Source organism: Rhopalosiphum padi, chromosome 2, assembly GCF_020882245.1.
Source record: "Rhopalosiphum padi isolate XX-2018 chromosome 2, ASM2088224v1, whole genome shotgun sequence".
Lineage (NCBI taxonomy): Eukaryota > Metazoa > Arthropoda > Insecta > Hemiptera > Aphididae > Rhopalosiphum > Rhopalosiphum padi.
The window spans coordinates 33,868,631-33,886,699 of record NC_083598.1 but is presented as its reverse complement, the minus strand read 5'-3'; the positions used below and the strand labels follow the sequence as shown (position 1 = coordinate 33,886,699).

The 18,069-nt window shown below is 30.4% G+C and overlaps 1 protein-coding gene across 1 annotated transcript in view; it reads right to left on the bottom strand.

Moving 5' to 3' along the window:
• Positions 1-768: 768 nt before the first annotated feature.
• LOC132921736 (inactive tyrosine-protein kinase 7-like) overlaps positions 769-18,069 on the bottom strand; it is a 211,806-nt gene continuing 194,505 nt past the window's right edge. Inside the window, exon 5 of the mRNA XM_060984917.1 lies at positions 769-14,605. Coding sequence (XP_060840900.1) covers positions 14,481-14,605 — 125 coding nt within the window. The 3' untranslated portion in view covers positions 769-14,480. The remainder of the gene's footprint in view (positions 14,606-18,069) is intronic.

Genomic DNA, 18,069 nt, shown 5'->3' with positions numbered 1-18,069 from the left:
ATAAATAATTTTTGTTTTATTCCATAAGGCTTATAAACTACTAAGTAACATCAATGCATAATAGTATAACATGTATAAATAAGATGTAAAGCATAATTGCTTTTAAAAATATAAAAGAGTTTAGTTTATTAAATAATATGTATTTTATTTGTGATTAGGTACTGTTTATTTTTAAGTTATTTACTATTACCAGTGATGGTAGGACAGAAAAAGGTAAAATAGGCCGAATTTTTTTTTAACGTGTAGCTTATTTAATATGTTTTTCTTCGGAGATTGAAATTTTAGTTTTTTTAGGTTTAAATTTTGATTATATAATTTAATATTTATAATATTTTCCTAGTCACGTCAGCGTTGCTTTCCTGGAAAATCTGGATATGTATATTTATTATAATCATATTTATGTAAAATAAACTTTTAAAGTACTGTGTAGGCTTAATTATTTTAAACCGATGTATCACGGCTTATTTCATATCAAACAATTTTTTTTTATTTCTTTATATTAAATTATACTTACGTGCTTTTTGTGAATGATATTATGTTGCCTTCTTGTAGACGAGTTTCTAATTCAGCTGTGAATTATAATTGCAATGCAATTAAAGAATATACATACATGTATATTATATATTCCTATTTATAAAATGTTTTAATGAATTTCTTTTTATAAAATTTTTTTCCAAACACATTTTCAAATAGGTATTAAGGTATTAATTGACTAGAAATGTTCGTAAATTTAATCCGAAACAAGAATTATTTAACAAAGTCATCGTATTAATATTTTAAATCTATGTATATGTACATATTAACAATAATAACAATTTTATATTTTATATTATATACTATATATAATATATAAAACGTCAGGAAAAATAATTAACACAATACCTATTATAATTCACTAACAGGTGATAATAATAATAATAATAATAAAAAAAAAACAACAACATATTTAACTACATAATGACATGCGTAGGTATAATGCCTAAATATAATAATTATAATATTGATTATAAAACTGTACGTTTTTCACAAGAAACAACGGGATTTCAATTATCGTATACAGTTGTTTGACGACGAATCAAATCCGCCGAAAATACCTAATCATAAATGGAAACAATTGTTCGGCCTATAAACACAATTATTTACAACGTATGTTATTACATTATTATGTAATAAGACGTGTAACGAACACGCATATTATACGCCGTTTCAAAACCGAATTCGTTTATAACCGTTGTATGTATATCATATATGTATAATATAGTAGAGAAATAAAAAACCTGAATGGAATGATGAAGAATATATATATGTAAAGACGTATTACGTATTATAATATGTCGCCGTTACGTATATAAACGAAACGAAATGAAATAAAACGTTTGAAATGCAGAACGAAGGAACACGATGGTATTCTAGGGAAATGTATTATTTTTGAGTTATGATCGAAACTTTTCGCGTTTTTTGGTCGTTCCGAAGACGGCAAACGGACGAAGAAAAACAAAATAAAAAAAAATAGAAATAAACGGTCTGGTGGACGAATCAGTGAGCTATGCGTGTGCGTGTGTGGGGTGGCCGAGGGGGTAGATGGGTATAACCACGCGCGTTTAACTTACACTATATAGGTACCTACTGTGGAAAACGCGACATCGGCCGCGAGGAAATCGAATTTATCGTCGTACGAGCTATGATGGAAAATAAACGTAAATATGATAAATAATTAAATGTGTTTGGTCGGTATGGTTATAATCAGAACCGGCTCAAGGGGTAGGCGGCATAGGCTCACGCTTAGGGCGGCGTTTTTCAGAGGCAACATTTTTATATTATAGATTTGATGTAATATTTATGTACAAGGGGCGGCAAAACTCAAGTTTGCCTAGGTGTGTTTAAACACTTGAGTCGGTCCTGGTTATAATGCATAGTACTATAGTGAGATACGTAACTATATATTAGTACATATATAGGTATATTTATACACGCGTGTTGATGACTTTAGGTACAGGCTGAACTTGATGTGACGCGCGTGTTATGGAAATCCTCGCGAAGAAGTTTTGGGGCGAGTGTGGGATCGGTGTTGTATCACCTCCTCGGCTCACTGTAGACCGTGTTCGGTTAACCGGTAAGGAAATCGCATCGAGGCGATTTCTTTCGATTTTCGATTATGATTGTTACATATTTTATGAATTGTCTCTTGCGGTCGAAATTAACAAATCTTTCGAACTACCAGTACGACATCCTACACAGTCCTAGTGGGTGTAGAGGTGTGGCGCTACTTTTAATGTGAATTTTAAAACGTCGCTGTTTATCAAATCAAGAGGAATAATTTATTTATTTAACTAATGTACCAACATGTAATATAAATAATACAATACGCACGGTATATTGGAAATGTCGAATTGGAGAAAAAACAAGTTCCTGTAAACGCCGTTAAAACAACATAACAGTATTATAGGTTATAAATATAATTTTATATTATATTTTACGGTCGTATAAAAAGGGTCATGATCGTATGGAAAACTATTGGTAAGTCATAATGATAATTCTTACAAATAAAATATGTTTTTCAACGTACAATTAATAATAATATTTTAAACATTAAACATTTTTGTATGTACAACATATAATATAGGTAGGTAGGTAATAATTATTATATTGTAAGAAAAAAAAAATAATACAATATATTATATTTATACAATACATTCGTTTTGCGATAATGTTGAACAAATGTATAATAGTTGAGTCTTTATACCCGAACAGGGGAAACAATTTTATTTACTTATTGAGTCCTAGTTTAATTTTAAGTAAAGTATAAAATAAACAGTGTACGTACCTATACGTCTACTTTATATCGTTAAAATAATTTTTATGATTTTCGTCAAATGAAAATTATAATAATAGACAGGAATTTTTGGTTTTTATTTGTATCGTGAATTATACATAATAATAAGTATATTTCAAAATTGACATCAACATTTTTTTAACCGTACCTACCTGTAAAATTGTTATCAAGTATTTAAACATGGACTCGATTAGTATTATATTTTAGATTTCGCGGTACTCAATTATTATGTAGGTATCGTAAAACAATCCGGGACTCAATTTGTTCTAAAAGGTTTTATTGGGACTCAGTTCATATACAGACAGACACATAATATTTTGTGGCGTATTACTGATTTCTCGTATTCGTACGGTTTTCGTTTTTATTTTATTAAAGAAAAAAATATACGTTCGTGGTATTAGGTTTGGAAGCACAACTGAAACCCGAAAATAATAATTATACAATCAAATGCAATCTATTACCATTTAATTAAATATTATTTTTATTATTCGATGTATTAATTTTTATGTAATTGTTATTGGTATAGGTATACTGTATTATCGTACCTATATCTTAGAGTGTCACTTGGCGATCTCATAACTTCTTTTATCTTACTAAATTTTGTTTTGCTTCGTACTTCGTACAACTAGGGGATGAACGTGAAACATAACTACAGGGACTTTAAATGATCTGCTCCACCACCACCACCACCAACAAAAAACAAATAAAACTCTATTGATTGGTTTTAAACATTATTATCTTGAAAAGATTGTTCGTTAACGTGGTTTAAATGTAGAATCCCCATTTGTCGGTACCAAGTAAAATGACAACGATTCAGCTCGAAACATAGAAGCGAAACAATATTAACGATTTTAGAAAATTAAAAAAACATTAATTTTGAACTTCATTTCAAAAGCCGAAATCGAGTTTCATTCGTGGTGTATAAATTATATATAACATAGTAATAATAACAATAATAATAATGGGTAATATAATAGTATGCTAATTTACCTGTGGTTTTTTGATTGTTAATTCGTAACAATAATATATCGTATTATAGTATCTCGAATCTCGATCACGGCAACATGTTTTCCCTCGGGATGGTGTCGTCAAATCACCCCTCCTTGGCTCCTCACAGGATAATCTGAGGTTACCATTTTGCTTGGTTGTGAAAATCGTAATTTTTTTAATATCGTTTTCTTATTATATGCGTCGCACGTGCATAATACACAATATAATAGCGTAACCTATATTATACGATTTATACATTTAAATCTACAGATACTTTATCGGTCGAAGTTGGGCGTTTCTCTGATCAAACGGTACATTATAGGATCGAAAAAGTGGAAATATTAAAACAGATTAATTACGAATAGGTATGCACTCTTTAAAATGTTTGTGAATATTCCATAATCATGAAATAACAATATTAATGGAGGTGATGAAATCTATTTTATAGCGCCCATAGTCTATCAGGCTATAAATTATAAAACAAAACCAAGTATTCCAGTCAAATCATAAAAAAAAGTTACCCACGATTTTTTGTTTTGTTTTTTATTTAAATTTTTCATACATACTGAGCTTAAAAAAAATAAAGAGTCAGTTCAAAAATTGAATAAGTTTAATGGAAGATAATACGGAGTATCGTTTTGAGTGTTTTTCCTTTTAGTCTCTGTTTATAAATCGTAGGTATGTATACTGCGGAAAGATATAAATTTGGAGTGCGTTCGACGTTTATATACATAATTTATGTATGTTATTTTAGTACGTATTTGATCTATTACGATGAATTTTGAATTTTATTTCTGCGTGATTCTGAGAAACATTTCGAATGGTAGGAGTGTGCTGTAGTGTGGTATTTTTAATCAGCGGAACTTAGTATTTTGAAATTTATCAACTTTTTTCGAATTTATATTTTTGTATAATACATAGAACGCAATATATGTATACGTTCTTGGTTCTTACATTACATTGCACTTATAATTTTCATCATTAAGTTTGTCTGGGAAAATTTAAAGCAGAATATTATTTTAAAAACGTTTTATACTTAAAAACTATTTTAGAACTTTTTTTTATTATTTATAACTAATAAGCATTTAAAGTTTGCATTACTCCGCTTATTGAAACTTTAAAAACCTACTAATTATTTCAAAAATATATTTGTTCGTAATTCGATAATTTTTTTTTTATAAAAGTTCCATTTAAAAAATTGACAATGTGATTGTAATTTAAAAAAAAAAGATGATAAAAATAATTAAGCCAATAGCGTGGCTTTTCACTGACATACATATTATAAGAATGAAAGGAATAAGGTCAATTGAAATATGTTTAAACTGCACGCATATAATTTTTTCGAAGGACTTTGGAGGTAAAATAGAAATAAATTACAATGTATTACGGCCTCCGTACTACATTACCTAGAATGTAGCCAGATAATTTTTAGATTGTCGTTTATATTTTTTTTTTATTTTCTGCGATTGGAAAATTGGCTGATTGGTTGTTTATTATTTTGGGTTTCGAGTGTTCCATTTTTATTTTTATCAAAAATCAATTTTTGTTTACTGTCTTTAAAAGGACGTTACGATAAGTCACTATATAGATTGGTTAACGAATAATCGGAAAGTCAACAGACTCCTCGCAACCGCAGCGTCGGATGGCGTTTACCAAGTCCATCGATATAGTTTCGACCACATGACGGCGGCGGTGACGACTGTGCGAGACAGGAAGACGGCGAAAATAAAAATATATTTTTATGAATACGAACGTATAGTTTGAAAGAAGATAGAAGGAGTAAAAAAAAAAGTCCAAAAGTACAGAAAAATTGCAAAAAAAAGACAAATAATAAAAATAATAAAAAACGAAGTAAGCCTTATATATAAATTTATAATATATAAACACGTAACTTTATCGAACTGCACTGAGAAAACATTAATAAAAATCTCGTGAGTAAAAAAGTCGCTTTTACGCTTTTGTGAACTATCGACGTTTCGTGTCACGAAAAGTTTTCTTCGCGGACACGTGTCGGACAGCTATGGAATTGTATTTCATTTTTTTTGTCGGGTTCGCACTATAGGTATGCCCCTCGACTGTATATATATATATATATTGTATATACTGCGTGTAGTAGTCTCGCAATGGTGAATTGCGATTTTGAAAGACAAAACGAAGACTAATCGCGCGCATAAAGGACACGGAACGGCTTTTGAACTGTACGGTGAAGTAACACACGCGTATTTTCGTCGTTTGTGAAATTGATTATTTGCTTTTTTCGTTTGTTCGGTCGTCATCCGTTCGTAACGTTGATTAATTCGTGTCCGACGAGCTTTTTCACGCATACAATATTAAAAAGTCATTCGCTGTTTAGAATATTCGTCCGGTGGCATTTATTGGTTTTTTAAAGTATTGCGACAACGACGGTTCAGACATGTCAAATTGTCACCGATGTCCCTCAAGAGTCATTATAAGCCCCCTAGGTCTTATCGGTTGCACGGAATCCTGTTTTGCACGTAGCTTGCGCGCATTATGAACATTTCAAAAGAGAAGAATAAGTCTCATGAGACTGTACCAGAAAGGTTTTTCGCCGAACCTAAAGGATTTACCGTTGGTGAAACTGCAGCTTTTGCGACAGACGCATTTGTACGCGTTAAGACGCGCGCCCGCTGTTTGTTAAGAAAACGCGGTCCGGCAAATGGTGACATTTGGTTGGTGCACGACACGCGACGGTGGCAAAATGGAAAGAGGTCAGTTCTGTCGATTATTTTTTCACATTGTATTTGTAAATGACAGATTGCCAACCGATTGATCTCACTGCACCTATTTATAATTTATTATTATTGAGGTTTGTTTGAATTTATATTCTCGTGTAATGATTTATTGTGCGCCTCAATCATTAAAAAAAAAAAAAAAAAAAATAACGGGAAATAAATTATTTTTGTATTGTAAAAATCTATGATAATAATAAACATACGCTGAACGATTATAACTAAATTCAGCAAAGTACAAAAAGTAAGTTTTAATTGATTTTTTTCCTTTAACTGAGATATAATCATTAATTATTATAATACTACACTGTTATTTAATGCATTTATTAATATTTAAAATTATCGAACAACATTATGTTTGCGAGCGTATATCAATTTTTTTTTAAATAAAATAATGACGAAGTATATTGTACCTAAACGAGCTGGAAAAAATATTAAATATAAAACCCACCAACGATGTCATACAGATAAAATATATATGTTTGTCCATTAGTCCATTGAAATAAATACGCGTATACGAAGAATGTAATATAACGCGATCCGAATGAGGTTTTGGTCGTATTTTTATTTTTCGGTGGTAATTTCGAGTGACCTCGGAATCATGGACGTCGCGTTAAAGATGACGTACCTATATATATTTGTCTGTGTAAAGAATATCGGATGCTTATAAGTTATAATATACTGCTTTGGTTTAACGGAGTGCTAGGGCTGCTGCAATTGATGGGAAATAGTTGAAATAAGACAATATCTGAAAAGTGCGTTTTTAATGGATTCATTTCTTTGGATTAAAGTTTGTTTTTAATGACCTATTGCGCTATTGGACTATGAACTAAATATTGGCGCGGAAGGAGTTCTCGGAAAACCGCGTATATAATGAATACCACCTATAGATAATACTATTTATGTATTTGGGTGCGTGGAGTTTGTATTGAATTTTACAGTCTCTGCCGGGGCGTCGCGCGTCGTGACGGTAAAATAGTAATCGCATCGAAATAATATTATTCGTGTTGACGGAAACTTTTTTCTCATTGCCATTATATTATTCGCTAGATAATATATAAAATGGTATATATTATAGTATTTTCATTTGTAGTGAGACAGCATTTTTTCTAGCAACTTCCATACCTCTTCCGATCATCTACTCGCTCATTATAAGTATGTGTTAACAACGAGTCTGTGCGTGTCCACAAGAGAAACATTATTTTAATAGTTTACAAAATATTATAATATTATATCTATATGACTTAGTGTATGTAATATGACACGTCGTAGCCGGAAATCAATTATTGAAGTTTGTGTTTTAAATTGTATAATATAGTGTAAGATGTATATTTTGCGGGCATAATATGCATTTAGTATACGTAGACAGGCCGCGGGTAAACCGGAAACAGAATTAGTTTTCTCAATTTTTCCCCTGTGCGTGTTTACTTCGGTAAACATTTTTTTATAACTACGGCTTTCGGGTTTCTATATGCAAAGTAATCGAAAAAGCGTGGGTATATACTGAAAAAACTAGAAACGCGTAAAAACAGATATAAAACCAAGGGGGTGGCGTCTTCGTCGTAAAGCCTTTGACTCACTTATACGCGTGTTTACAGTGTTTTTGTGACAATTTTAGGCCAAATTTTGTACGACTCAACATATTGGGAACACATAAAGTAGGTATGTATAGTAAATACTTCATATATATATATACGACGACTATGCCGCGGTAGTATTTTCAATTTGCAGGATATGTGAATTTATGACCGCGGGAATTCCATATTTTCTAATAGCCTCGAGGGTAGAAGAAATGACGTCCGTTTCTGAGGTCCCTAGAGGGCGGAGTGAAAGTCGCCGAACGGCGAGGATTATAGAGATGCGTTTGTATCTGCGCGGGGGTGAGTAAAATGTGACATTATTTTTATGAAGCTCTCTTATTTTCCGTCGCGCAGAATTCAATAAATAAGTACTATTCGTTAATACGGCAGCAGTAGTTTTCACAACGGAGAAAAATGAAAAAGGTGGCTTAAAACAAAATAAAATATTCATATCACTGTCGCAGTATATTCGTATATATATTAGTATACAATATATATATGATGTATTTGGAAGATATGAGATATTTAAATCTAATTTCAGTACAGAATTCTTAAATACTTTATATACAGTATATACCCTATATATTAATAAACTTTTATTTTTTATTACTACTCTTATTGCGTGACTGTACTTACAGGTGAAGAGTTATCTGGATCTTGAAATTAACATTCACGTTGAAATTGCGCACACAATTATTTTAATATAATTTTCTCGTACTAAGTACGAAAAAAATATAGAACACGCGTACAACAAAGAAGTATAACAATAAATAATGATGATTATAAACGGTGTTCGTCGAAATCATTAATACAAATTGAAAGTTGATCGCATTTTTGTGGAACTAATAATAGATTTAGTGGTATGAAGAATTTCAGTGACTTATTCTTTGCAGCGGCTTATTTTTATTTTCATATCCGTTCAAGTGAGATAACATTATCATCTTTGTGCTAGTGCAATTGTCTGAAATGGGTTGCTAGAGTCGTGTAGTGTTACCACAGGATTCATACACCCGAAAGCGACTTATAAAAACTGAGCTGAAAGTTAATATTTACGTCATGTTTTCAGAAGTTCGTAGAAACCTAGCATGACGCTGAACAAAATACCCGAAGGGTTGGTCGTATGATTGTCTTCTTGAGCCGGCTGTGGGAAAAGAAATAGATATGCGAGTTTGTGCTAAAGACATAAGAGCGTCGAGAAGTTAAGATTGGATTATATTATATAGGGTGCGTTTCATGAATATTTGACACGTTTAAAATGTTAATCTTCGTAACACACATTGTAATAAATATGTGAGTGATATCTGGTTGAATCATATTATATATTATTATCCAAACGGTGCTATATACAGGATGATTCACTAAGCACGCTTAAGCTCTTTTTTCTTCGATAATTTAGTTATTCAAAATATAATATTTGGAATTTTTAAACGTACGAGTATTTACAGACTAATTTTTCAAATTATTGCGTTTATATTTACTACTTACGACGTAACTTTAGATACAAACTTTTGATTTTCAAATGAAAACTTCTAATTTTTATTTTAAATTATTTAGCTAATAATTTTTTTTGGAAATGTGGACGTATCAAAGTCAAAATTATAGCGAGTTATTTTTGAGTTATATAACTTTGTGTACTTAGGATAATAATGTGTTTGGAAGATATGGTTGCTGTGGTGATTTGTAAGTTTTAGATAATCTTTCAACATAAAAATGATCTATGCATAATAAATACTAGATCCAATAATATTACAATTATTTGTATATTTTTCTATGATAATTTTTATGAAGTATTATTCTTTGTATAAATATTATAATAATTAAGAAACTACTCGTTTGAATTTTAAATTAAATATATAAACATTTTCAAAAAAATTATTCAATAAATAATTTATAGTATAAAGGAGGGTTCTAATTTAAAAACAAAAGTTTGTATCGTCACTGAATTCTCTTTAAGTATTACAAAAGAATCTCAAGGATTTAAAATATTGCCTTTGAGTTTAAAATTCCATGAATTAGAATTTGATAACATATATCATTAAATGAAAAAAAATGGGAATGAGAATGTTTGTTGAATTATCCATATATAGGATAGCGTACATTATTGGAAAGCGGGCTTTAAACGGTTTGTGTCATTTATTATTATAATTTAATAACGATTAAAACGACACATAAAGTACGAATCGATCGTGCGCGCGCTATTCAAACGTTATCGTTTTTTTCCCGAAAACCCTCGATTGAAAAAAAATATAAATGTTTTTAAAATAATGATCTTTGGATTACGCATGTACTGGGAAATTTATTGCATAACCGATACTAATATTCAGTTTGACTTTTCCAGTGACGTCTTCGGATCTGGGCGCTAAAAAATTGGCTTTCTAGTCAAACTGCATTGTAATACACCTATTTTATTATTATTATTATCATCATTATCATCATCATCATCATCATCATCATCATTGCACTACCGTGTACACGTCGGTGGAAAACATTCGGTAATCGGGTAATTGATTTTTAGCCGTAGATGTTACGTACGCCAAGCTTAATGTATCCGGAGGAGGTGGGTGGTACTTGCTGTATAAAGTCGCGACCGTAAATCGAATTCTTTCGGTTCATTAAATTTTAACGTATATTACCTATTATTATTATATGTCGTGAACGTCGAGTGTATAATATATAAACTATACTGCATGCGGTGGATAATAGATATATATGTACAGGGTGATTATTGATTTTATCACAAACCGAGCCACACCTTGCCCGGGTGAGTTTTTAGCACTTTTATATTTTAACAACCACACAGTGTTCTCTATATTTATTATTTCATAACTTAAACACGTTTACACTTAAAAGTTGGAAAACAAATAAACGAATTCGCACAGCGCCTGGTCCATGACAAAAGTAAAACAATCACCTGTATAGTGTATATGAATATGATATACATTTGAGTTTTTAAGTTTTTAACGGTCTAGTATTATAGATGTATGTATGTATCTAAAATGTCATCATATACTATAGTAGAAGTAATCTGCGATTTAGTGGCGGTTCATGATGTTCACACGAGGTGGTGGACAATAATTTTATAATACGTCTATGTGGACTCTTAAAAAAATAATAATTTTGTTATTGGTACGTATGAGTATCTAAATTGAAGGACTTGGAACTTGGTAGTAAATTACCAATAATAAAGCACGCACGGTTATATGTGCTAACGTTTCAAATGTTGACGTGACAGAGCGGTAAGATAAAAATATGTCTTGTGCTCACATTAAATGAGCTCCAAAAAACCATGTTTTGTTAGCTGACATGTCGATGCATGTAACTAGTATTTGTATCCACCAGGAGCATGAAGAATTTGTTTAATTATTTAATCGTTTATAGACACACTTGTCAACACGAAAAGTTGTAAAAATGTTTTCTTTTTTAATAGTTGATTTTTATTATATCAAGTATAGATTTATGTGTACAAAAACCAATTATAATAAATTAACTATAGAAATCTAATAATGTTTTATGCAATTTTTTGGGGTAGTCTCTGTGCTTCTGTGCAATTTAGTATGAGTATCGCCACTGATAAACGTATACAATTTACGGTATTGAACTCGGGTTAGACGATTGCGGGGTTCGATTTCACATACTATCTTCGCGCGTTTTAAATAGTAGTATCGCAAGGTCGCGTTTTTAACATAATTATATTAATTAATTTATATAATGATACACACCCAAAGATCTTACAGGTGGACGAGTTGACTCGGACATGAACGCGGTTAAAACAGGAAAATACCTTCTCGTTTAATAAGTAGATTTGGATTATTGTGATAATATAAAAACGATTAAAAATTTATCTACGCATTGATATTATATTTGTCGATTTTTAGTTATTAAATGTTGTTTATTAATTTTTTTTTCTAATATTTTTGATAGTTTTTTTTGCTGATAACGTCTATCGATTTGATGTTTAGTCGTTTAATTATTAGTACATCGCACGTAACAAATTCATTGTCGTCGTGCTAAGAAGTACGAAACTTTTTTGATTAATAAAATGAAAATAAGTTTTTCTTTAGATTTACGACGATGGCGCAAGTCATTGACGTCTCCATGCATTATTAAATGCTTTTCATCCGTTAACGAGAAAGAAAAATTAGTGATATTTTTCAAAGAATCATTACTTTTTGTTTTAAACGTTATTTTAATCTACTACCCTGTCGAATACAGTATAGCTTACACGTTTGTCATATTGCGTATTGACGGTAATTTAACCACGGTAGTAGTTAGAGGTATTATGTAATATATTTGCGCGAAAATGTGTCTACGTTAAACCGATTAACTGTTAGCGATAACCGAGAAAATAAAACCGTGCCATGAGAGGTTTTCGGGATTTTTTTTATCTTAAAATTTCATTCAGAATCTAACTCATTACCATGCGCCGAAGACGACGGTGAGTATGTTTTATAATTTCATTGGACGTTTCGTAATAATAATAGCTATAATAATAAAAAAAATGACGGCGGCGGTATCGCACTGTGTGCGCGCGCGGACGATGTTTAAGGTTGAAATCACGCGGGTGCGATAAAAGGAATATTTCCTCCGCTTTGTTGTTCGACGGTAATAAAAAATGAAACACGAAAAACTATGAAATATCGTTTGACCTCCGATCCGACAGAATACAGTGTGTATGTGAACGTATGTATACGTTACGTGATGTGTTTGCGTTTATACACATATAATAGAGAAAGAGAATGATTATGTTTATATTTTCGTTCATAATCAAACAGATGAAGAGGAAACTCAGGAAACAATAAATTATTACTTGCGCGTATAGACATAATTTTTATATACCTAGGAATCTATACCTATGCATTATATACATCCGAATATCGGTACTAGGTCCCTTACCACAATAATACAAAACAATACATTTAGCAAATTCGAATAATAATAATAATAATATTCATTGAACAATTGATAAACAGTACGTCCCGCGACGATGTTGTATTTATAGATAAGTATAACATGTAATTGTTATCGTACGACGAATGAAATTATTTATAAGCTAACGATATTCCGAATTTTGATGACCAGTGAATAAACGATGAACGTCAAAAATCTGGCCGACCCCGAATGGCTCAGCTGTGCACTTTATCATACGACATCGTCTGTCCGTTAAGTACGCGGTCACGTCGAAATGCGAAGACGTCTCCTCGCGACGCATGATCTCCTGTCGAGGATTTTTGTATTGTATATCAAGTGACCCATTTAAGTAAGACACTCATTATTTAAAAACTACAAGAATAGTAATATTTTTTAAAATATTTTTTTATATAATTTCAAGTTGTAAAATTAATTTTTCTAAAAAGTATATGTTTTTATTGTAATCATTTTTTTCACCCTTTTAATGACACTATGCATTTTTTATTTTTATTCCAAAGCTGAATATTTTTTTTAGTACTTTGAATTATAAAAATCGAATTTTGGACGAATAGTTCATGAGTTATAAGTATTTTAAGTTTAAATGAGCGAAATGGAGTGATGATACAGGGGTCCCTCTACTAATTTCGATTCTCTATTCTGCTCATATAAACTTTAAATACTTATAACTAATAAGTTACTTGTCCAAAATTTGTATAGATCAAAATACTCTAAATAATATTTTTCTTTGGAATATGAAATTAAAAAAAGTACCTATGTTGTTATTCAAAAGATAGAAAAACTGAAAAATGATAAAAGTATTTATTTTATAATAACTTAAAATTACGCAAATTACATTTTTCAAAAATGTTTATTATTTCTGAAATAATGAATGTCTTACGTTAAACGGATCGTCCTGTTTTATGTGTATCAATCCTTAAAGACAATTCGCCGAAAAAATTGAATTTCGTAAAAAATAATTTATCCGGATTCAGCTGGCTTCCCGTCCCCAACAACCACCCCACAATAACGGCCACCCGTTCGTTAGATTGACGCGTGACATGTTTTTGGGACGATCGTTTATTTTACAATTTTACAATTTTTTTTTCTAAAAATATCACGATGGATATAATATTATAAACGCGTGGAATGTTTATATTTATAGTGTTATATAAATATATATTATGTATATATGTATGTATAGTATAATATGTATAAGAGAAGAGAAACACCGTTCGCGTCTGTTAAGTCGGTTGTCATCCTACTCGTCCCTGGGCTGACGAAGAAAAATAAGATTTCGCGGCGTACCGTGCCTGGATGGCGGCGAGAGCGGGAATATGTGGGTGTTCGGGGGTCGAAGGAGAGGTCAGGACGAGACGGCGGTGCCGCCATCGTATCCCCGCCATCCTCGGTTTGCTTTCCTCAGTGTCCGAACAGCACTGGATTAGACAGCATTATGACCAGGCTGACCAGGGCTAACACGTGGACGGTCATCTGGCCGCTGACCGCACTCCGGTTGCCGTGTTGCATGGCGGCCGGGTGTTCACCTGTCGACAGAGAAGAGACAAAAAAAAATGATAACTCAGTTCATTTTTTTGTAGTAGTTTTGGGAAGGGGTGATGCTTTTTTTTGCAAAAATACTACAAAATAAAAATACAACAAATTAGATTTAATTAACTAATTTTTTATGTAAAGTGTTTTTTTTATACTGTTATAATAGGTACTATTGATTATTTATTGTTAGGTAAAATAAAATAAATTTAAAACTGGGGAGGAGAGCATGTGTCTCAAGTCCAACGTCACTTGTTTACGGCACTGATGTATATTTTGCTTTGTGAGTCGTTTCGACTTCGGTGATTCGAGTCGTCCACGATCTGTGCAATATAACTAATATACGTGATTCAGTGGTTGGTAGGGTCGTACAAGTGGGCCTAACCTAACATAAACGGTTTCTAATGTCTAAGTTAGACAGTGATTGACATTCACACGATTAAGTATCCAGGGATGATCAATTTACTCGATTGGTTTTAACTTGTTACAAGTTACACTACAATTGTAAATTTATAGTTACATAACACAAAATACTTTTTTAATTTCTAACTGGTTACGAGATATTTAGTTTAGGTATTTTTAAAGTTACAAGTTAATTAATGATTTATATTTATTTCTTCGAGAAAATTATGTTACTAAATATTTGTTTATACTTTTTATGATGGATTCATATAAGTTATTATTACTAATATCAGAATTGCAATTTATAAAAAATATAAAAAGCATCAAATGGTGAACTATAGGTAATAATATATTATGTTTACACTAAATATGGATAACATATGGGCTGCAGAGTTATTTTTTAGGTAACAAATAAGTAATATATATATATATATATAGGTTTAAATCCTTTATAATATAATATAAAATAAATAATATATTAATATATATATATAATATACTACATTAATCATTAATGACTTATAAACTTATCTTTGCAAATTCATAAAATTACATGAATTATATGAAGGGAAAGAATGAAAACAAAAAAACAAGTATATAGTTTAATGTATGATTTAGCACATATATTGATCAAACAATTCTGTTAAAACTTAAGAGAAAATAATATTATATACCTACATATAGTATATTTTTTGTTAAAATATCATATTTGTTCATTATATATAATATTTTTTGTAATAATGTATGCTATCATAAACGATATTAAAATCTTCCAATATTGTTATTTATCACCTATTTAAATGTAACTTTAAGTATAAATATATAATATGTATTTATTATTAAAAGTTACAATGCAAATTGTACGATTTAAATTTTAAGGTACTTTTAAACTACAAAACTGATTACAAGTTTTAAGTCCCAAATGAAACTTTGATACATGTAACTGATTACCTGCTCAACCTGTAAGTGCCTGTAATATAATATTTAATATTATAATATTATATAGTTTCGAATGCGTTTATTGGACTGTTTTAAATTCCACAACTGCGCATTTCGAAGTACGACAAAACTATGAGAATATCAGTCAACACTGTGTTTAATTATTAACTTTAGTGAAATGAATTATAACGACAACGACTTTGGGACATCGTTATTTACTGAGAAATGAAATAATAACCACTAAACCAATAGCACAAAAACAAGAATAATAATACACTTTGTTGAACGTCAGTTTCTGAAAAGGCCGTTGTTTGTTACAATATAGTAGGCAGAAATTGACGATGTTATTTTTTATTTTATTTTTATGTACAAATTGTTTATGTTTGAAGAAAAACGGTACTTTTTGTTTTTATATATTTTTATACTTGTTAGTTGTGTAGCGTTTACTTTAAGTGTTTTGGGCTTTATCGAACGGTCTCTAGTGCGGCTATTTCGAGTGTTTGGAAAAAAAGAAGTTTTTTTTTTGTAAACGACGACAGACAAAATAACAACATGTTCATTCGGAATGCTATTTTTTTAAAACAATTTATTTGCGACTCTTGTTTTTTTTTATCTCGACAGTAACAATCTTTATTGTCGATTATTTAAAAAAAGGGCACAAAACGTTTATCGCTTTTTCTAGTCCCGAAAAAGTCAATGAAACGATAACAATTGTTCGGTTCATTAGTACAGTGATTTTTTTTAATCCGTTTACCCATATTACTAGTATGATGGTATATTTTGTTCGATGTATAATGTATTTCCTGTTTTTAATTTTTGTTGTTTTCCTATAACTTTAGTTGTGTTCATTAATTTACTTGGATATTAATGATAATATTAATATAGCATTAGAAAATGCATGAACAATTTTTTTTTTATTTTAATAAAATAATTACAATCAGAGACGTAGCCAGGCTTTTTTATAGATTAGTCAGTACCTAACCTAATCGAGGGTTTACGGGATTAAAGCTCATGTGATGCTCGTTGGATTACAATTTTTAGTTACCTACTATTAAAATGTCTAAGAAGACGAATTATAAACAAAATGAATTACAATTATTAAATTGAATATTTAAGAACTGTTACTTTTTTATAAATGTATCAAATAATAACACTTTAAAGTCCAAAAATTACTTTTTCAAGTTTATTCTATGATTTTTAAAAATATTTTTTGAAATAATTCGAAACAATTATATTTTAACAAAATTTTAATATTTTAAATGTTTTATTATCCATTATTCTGGTGCAAAAAAATGTTATTGACAGACAAATATATTTATTTTTTTTTATTTTTGAGTATTTAATTATTTTTTATTTCAAATGCTTGGCTCAATACTATCTTTATCTTAACTTTGAATGGTATAAAGAAATATATTTAATATTCGATATTTAAAGATCAATTTTTTCAGTGTTTTATGTGTAGTCATGTTTATAGAACATATTTATAATTCAGCGATCAAACTTCATATTGACATAGCTCTTAATGATTGTTTTGGGCACCACGATGCACTTGGACTAGGGGCACCGCGAACACTTTCTAAAGGCACCGCGGTCTACGGTTTATAATAAATCATTTAGCGATATCAATGAGTATTATTTTATTCTGTTTTTCATGGAATTCATAGCAGGGCGCCATGACTGAATTTGGTCTAAAAAAAGGCACTAAGGAAAAAAAAGTTTGGAAACCGCTGATTCAGATACCTAATAGTCTTAAGAGGTATTTTCTTATCATAAATATGAGTTTTTATATGTGCATAATAACCCAAATTCTCTGATTCACTTTCAATTTTCATCAATAAAATATTTAAATAATATTGGTTTATTCAATCAGAATGTCAAATTAAAGTGATGGTGTATAATGTTCAACTTTGCCATCTAAATATTGTGATTTTTTTTTTTTTAATTTCAATACGATTACCTAAGTTGATTAGATGTGTATACCTACTTCCCTGTTAAGGACTTTTCACCGAGAAAATTAAATATCGACCGTCGTCAAGGCTCGTTTGAAAACGAAGTCGTAATTTATTTCTCATCGCTACCAGTAATGTGAAATGTCTAATGACTTGAGTGCTTGCGTGTT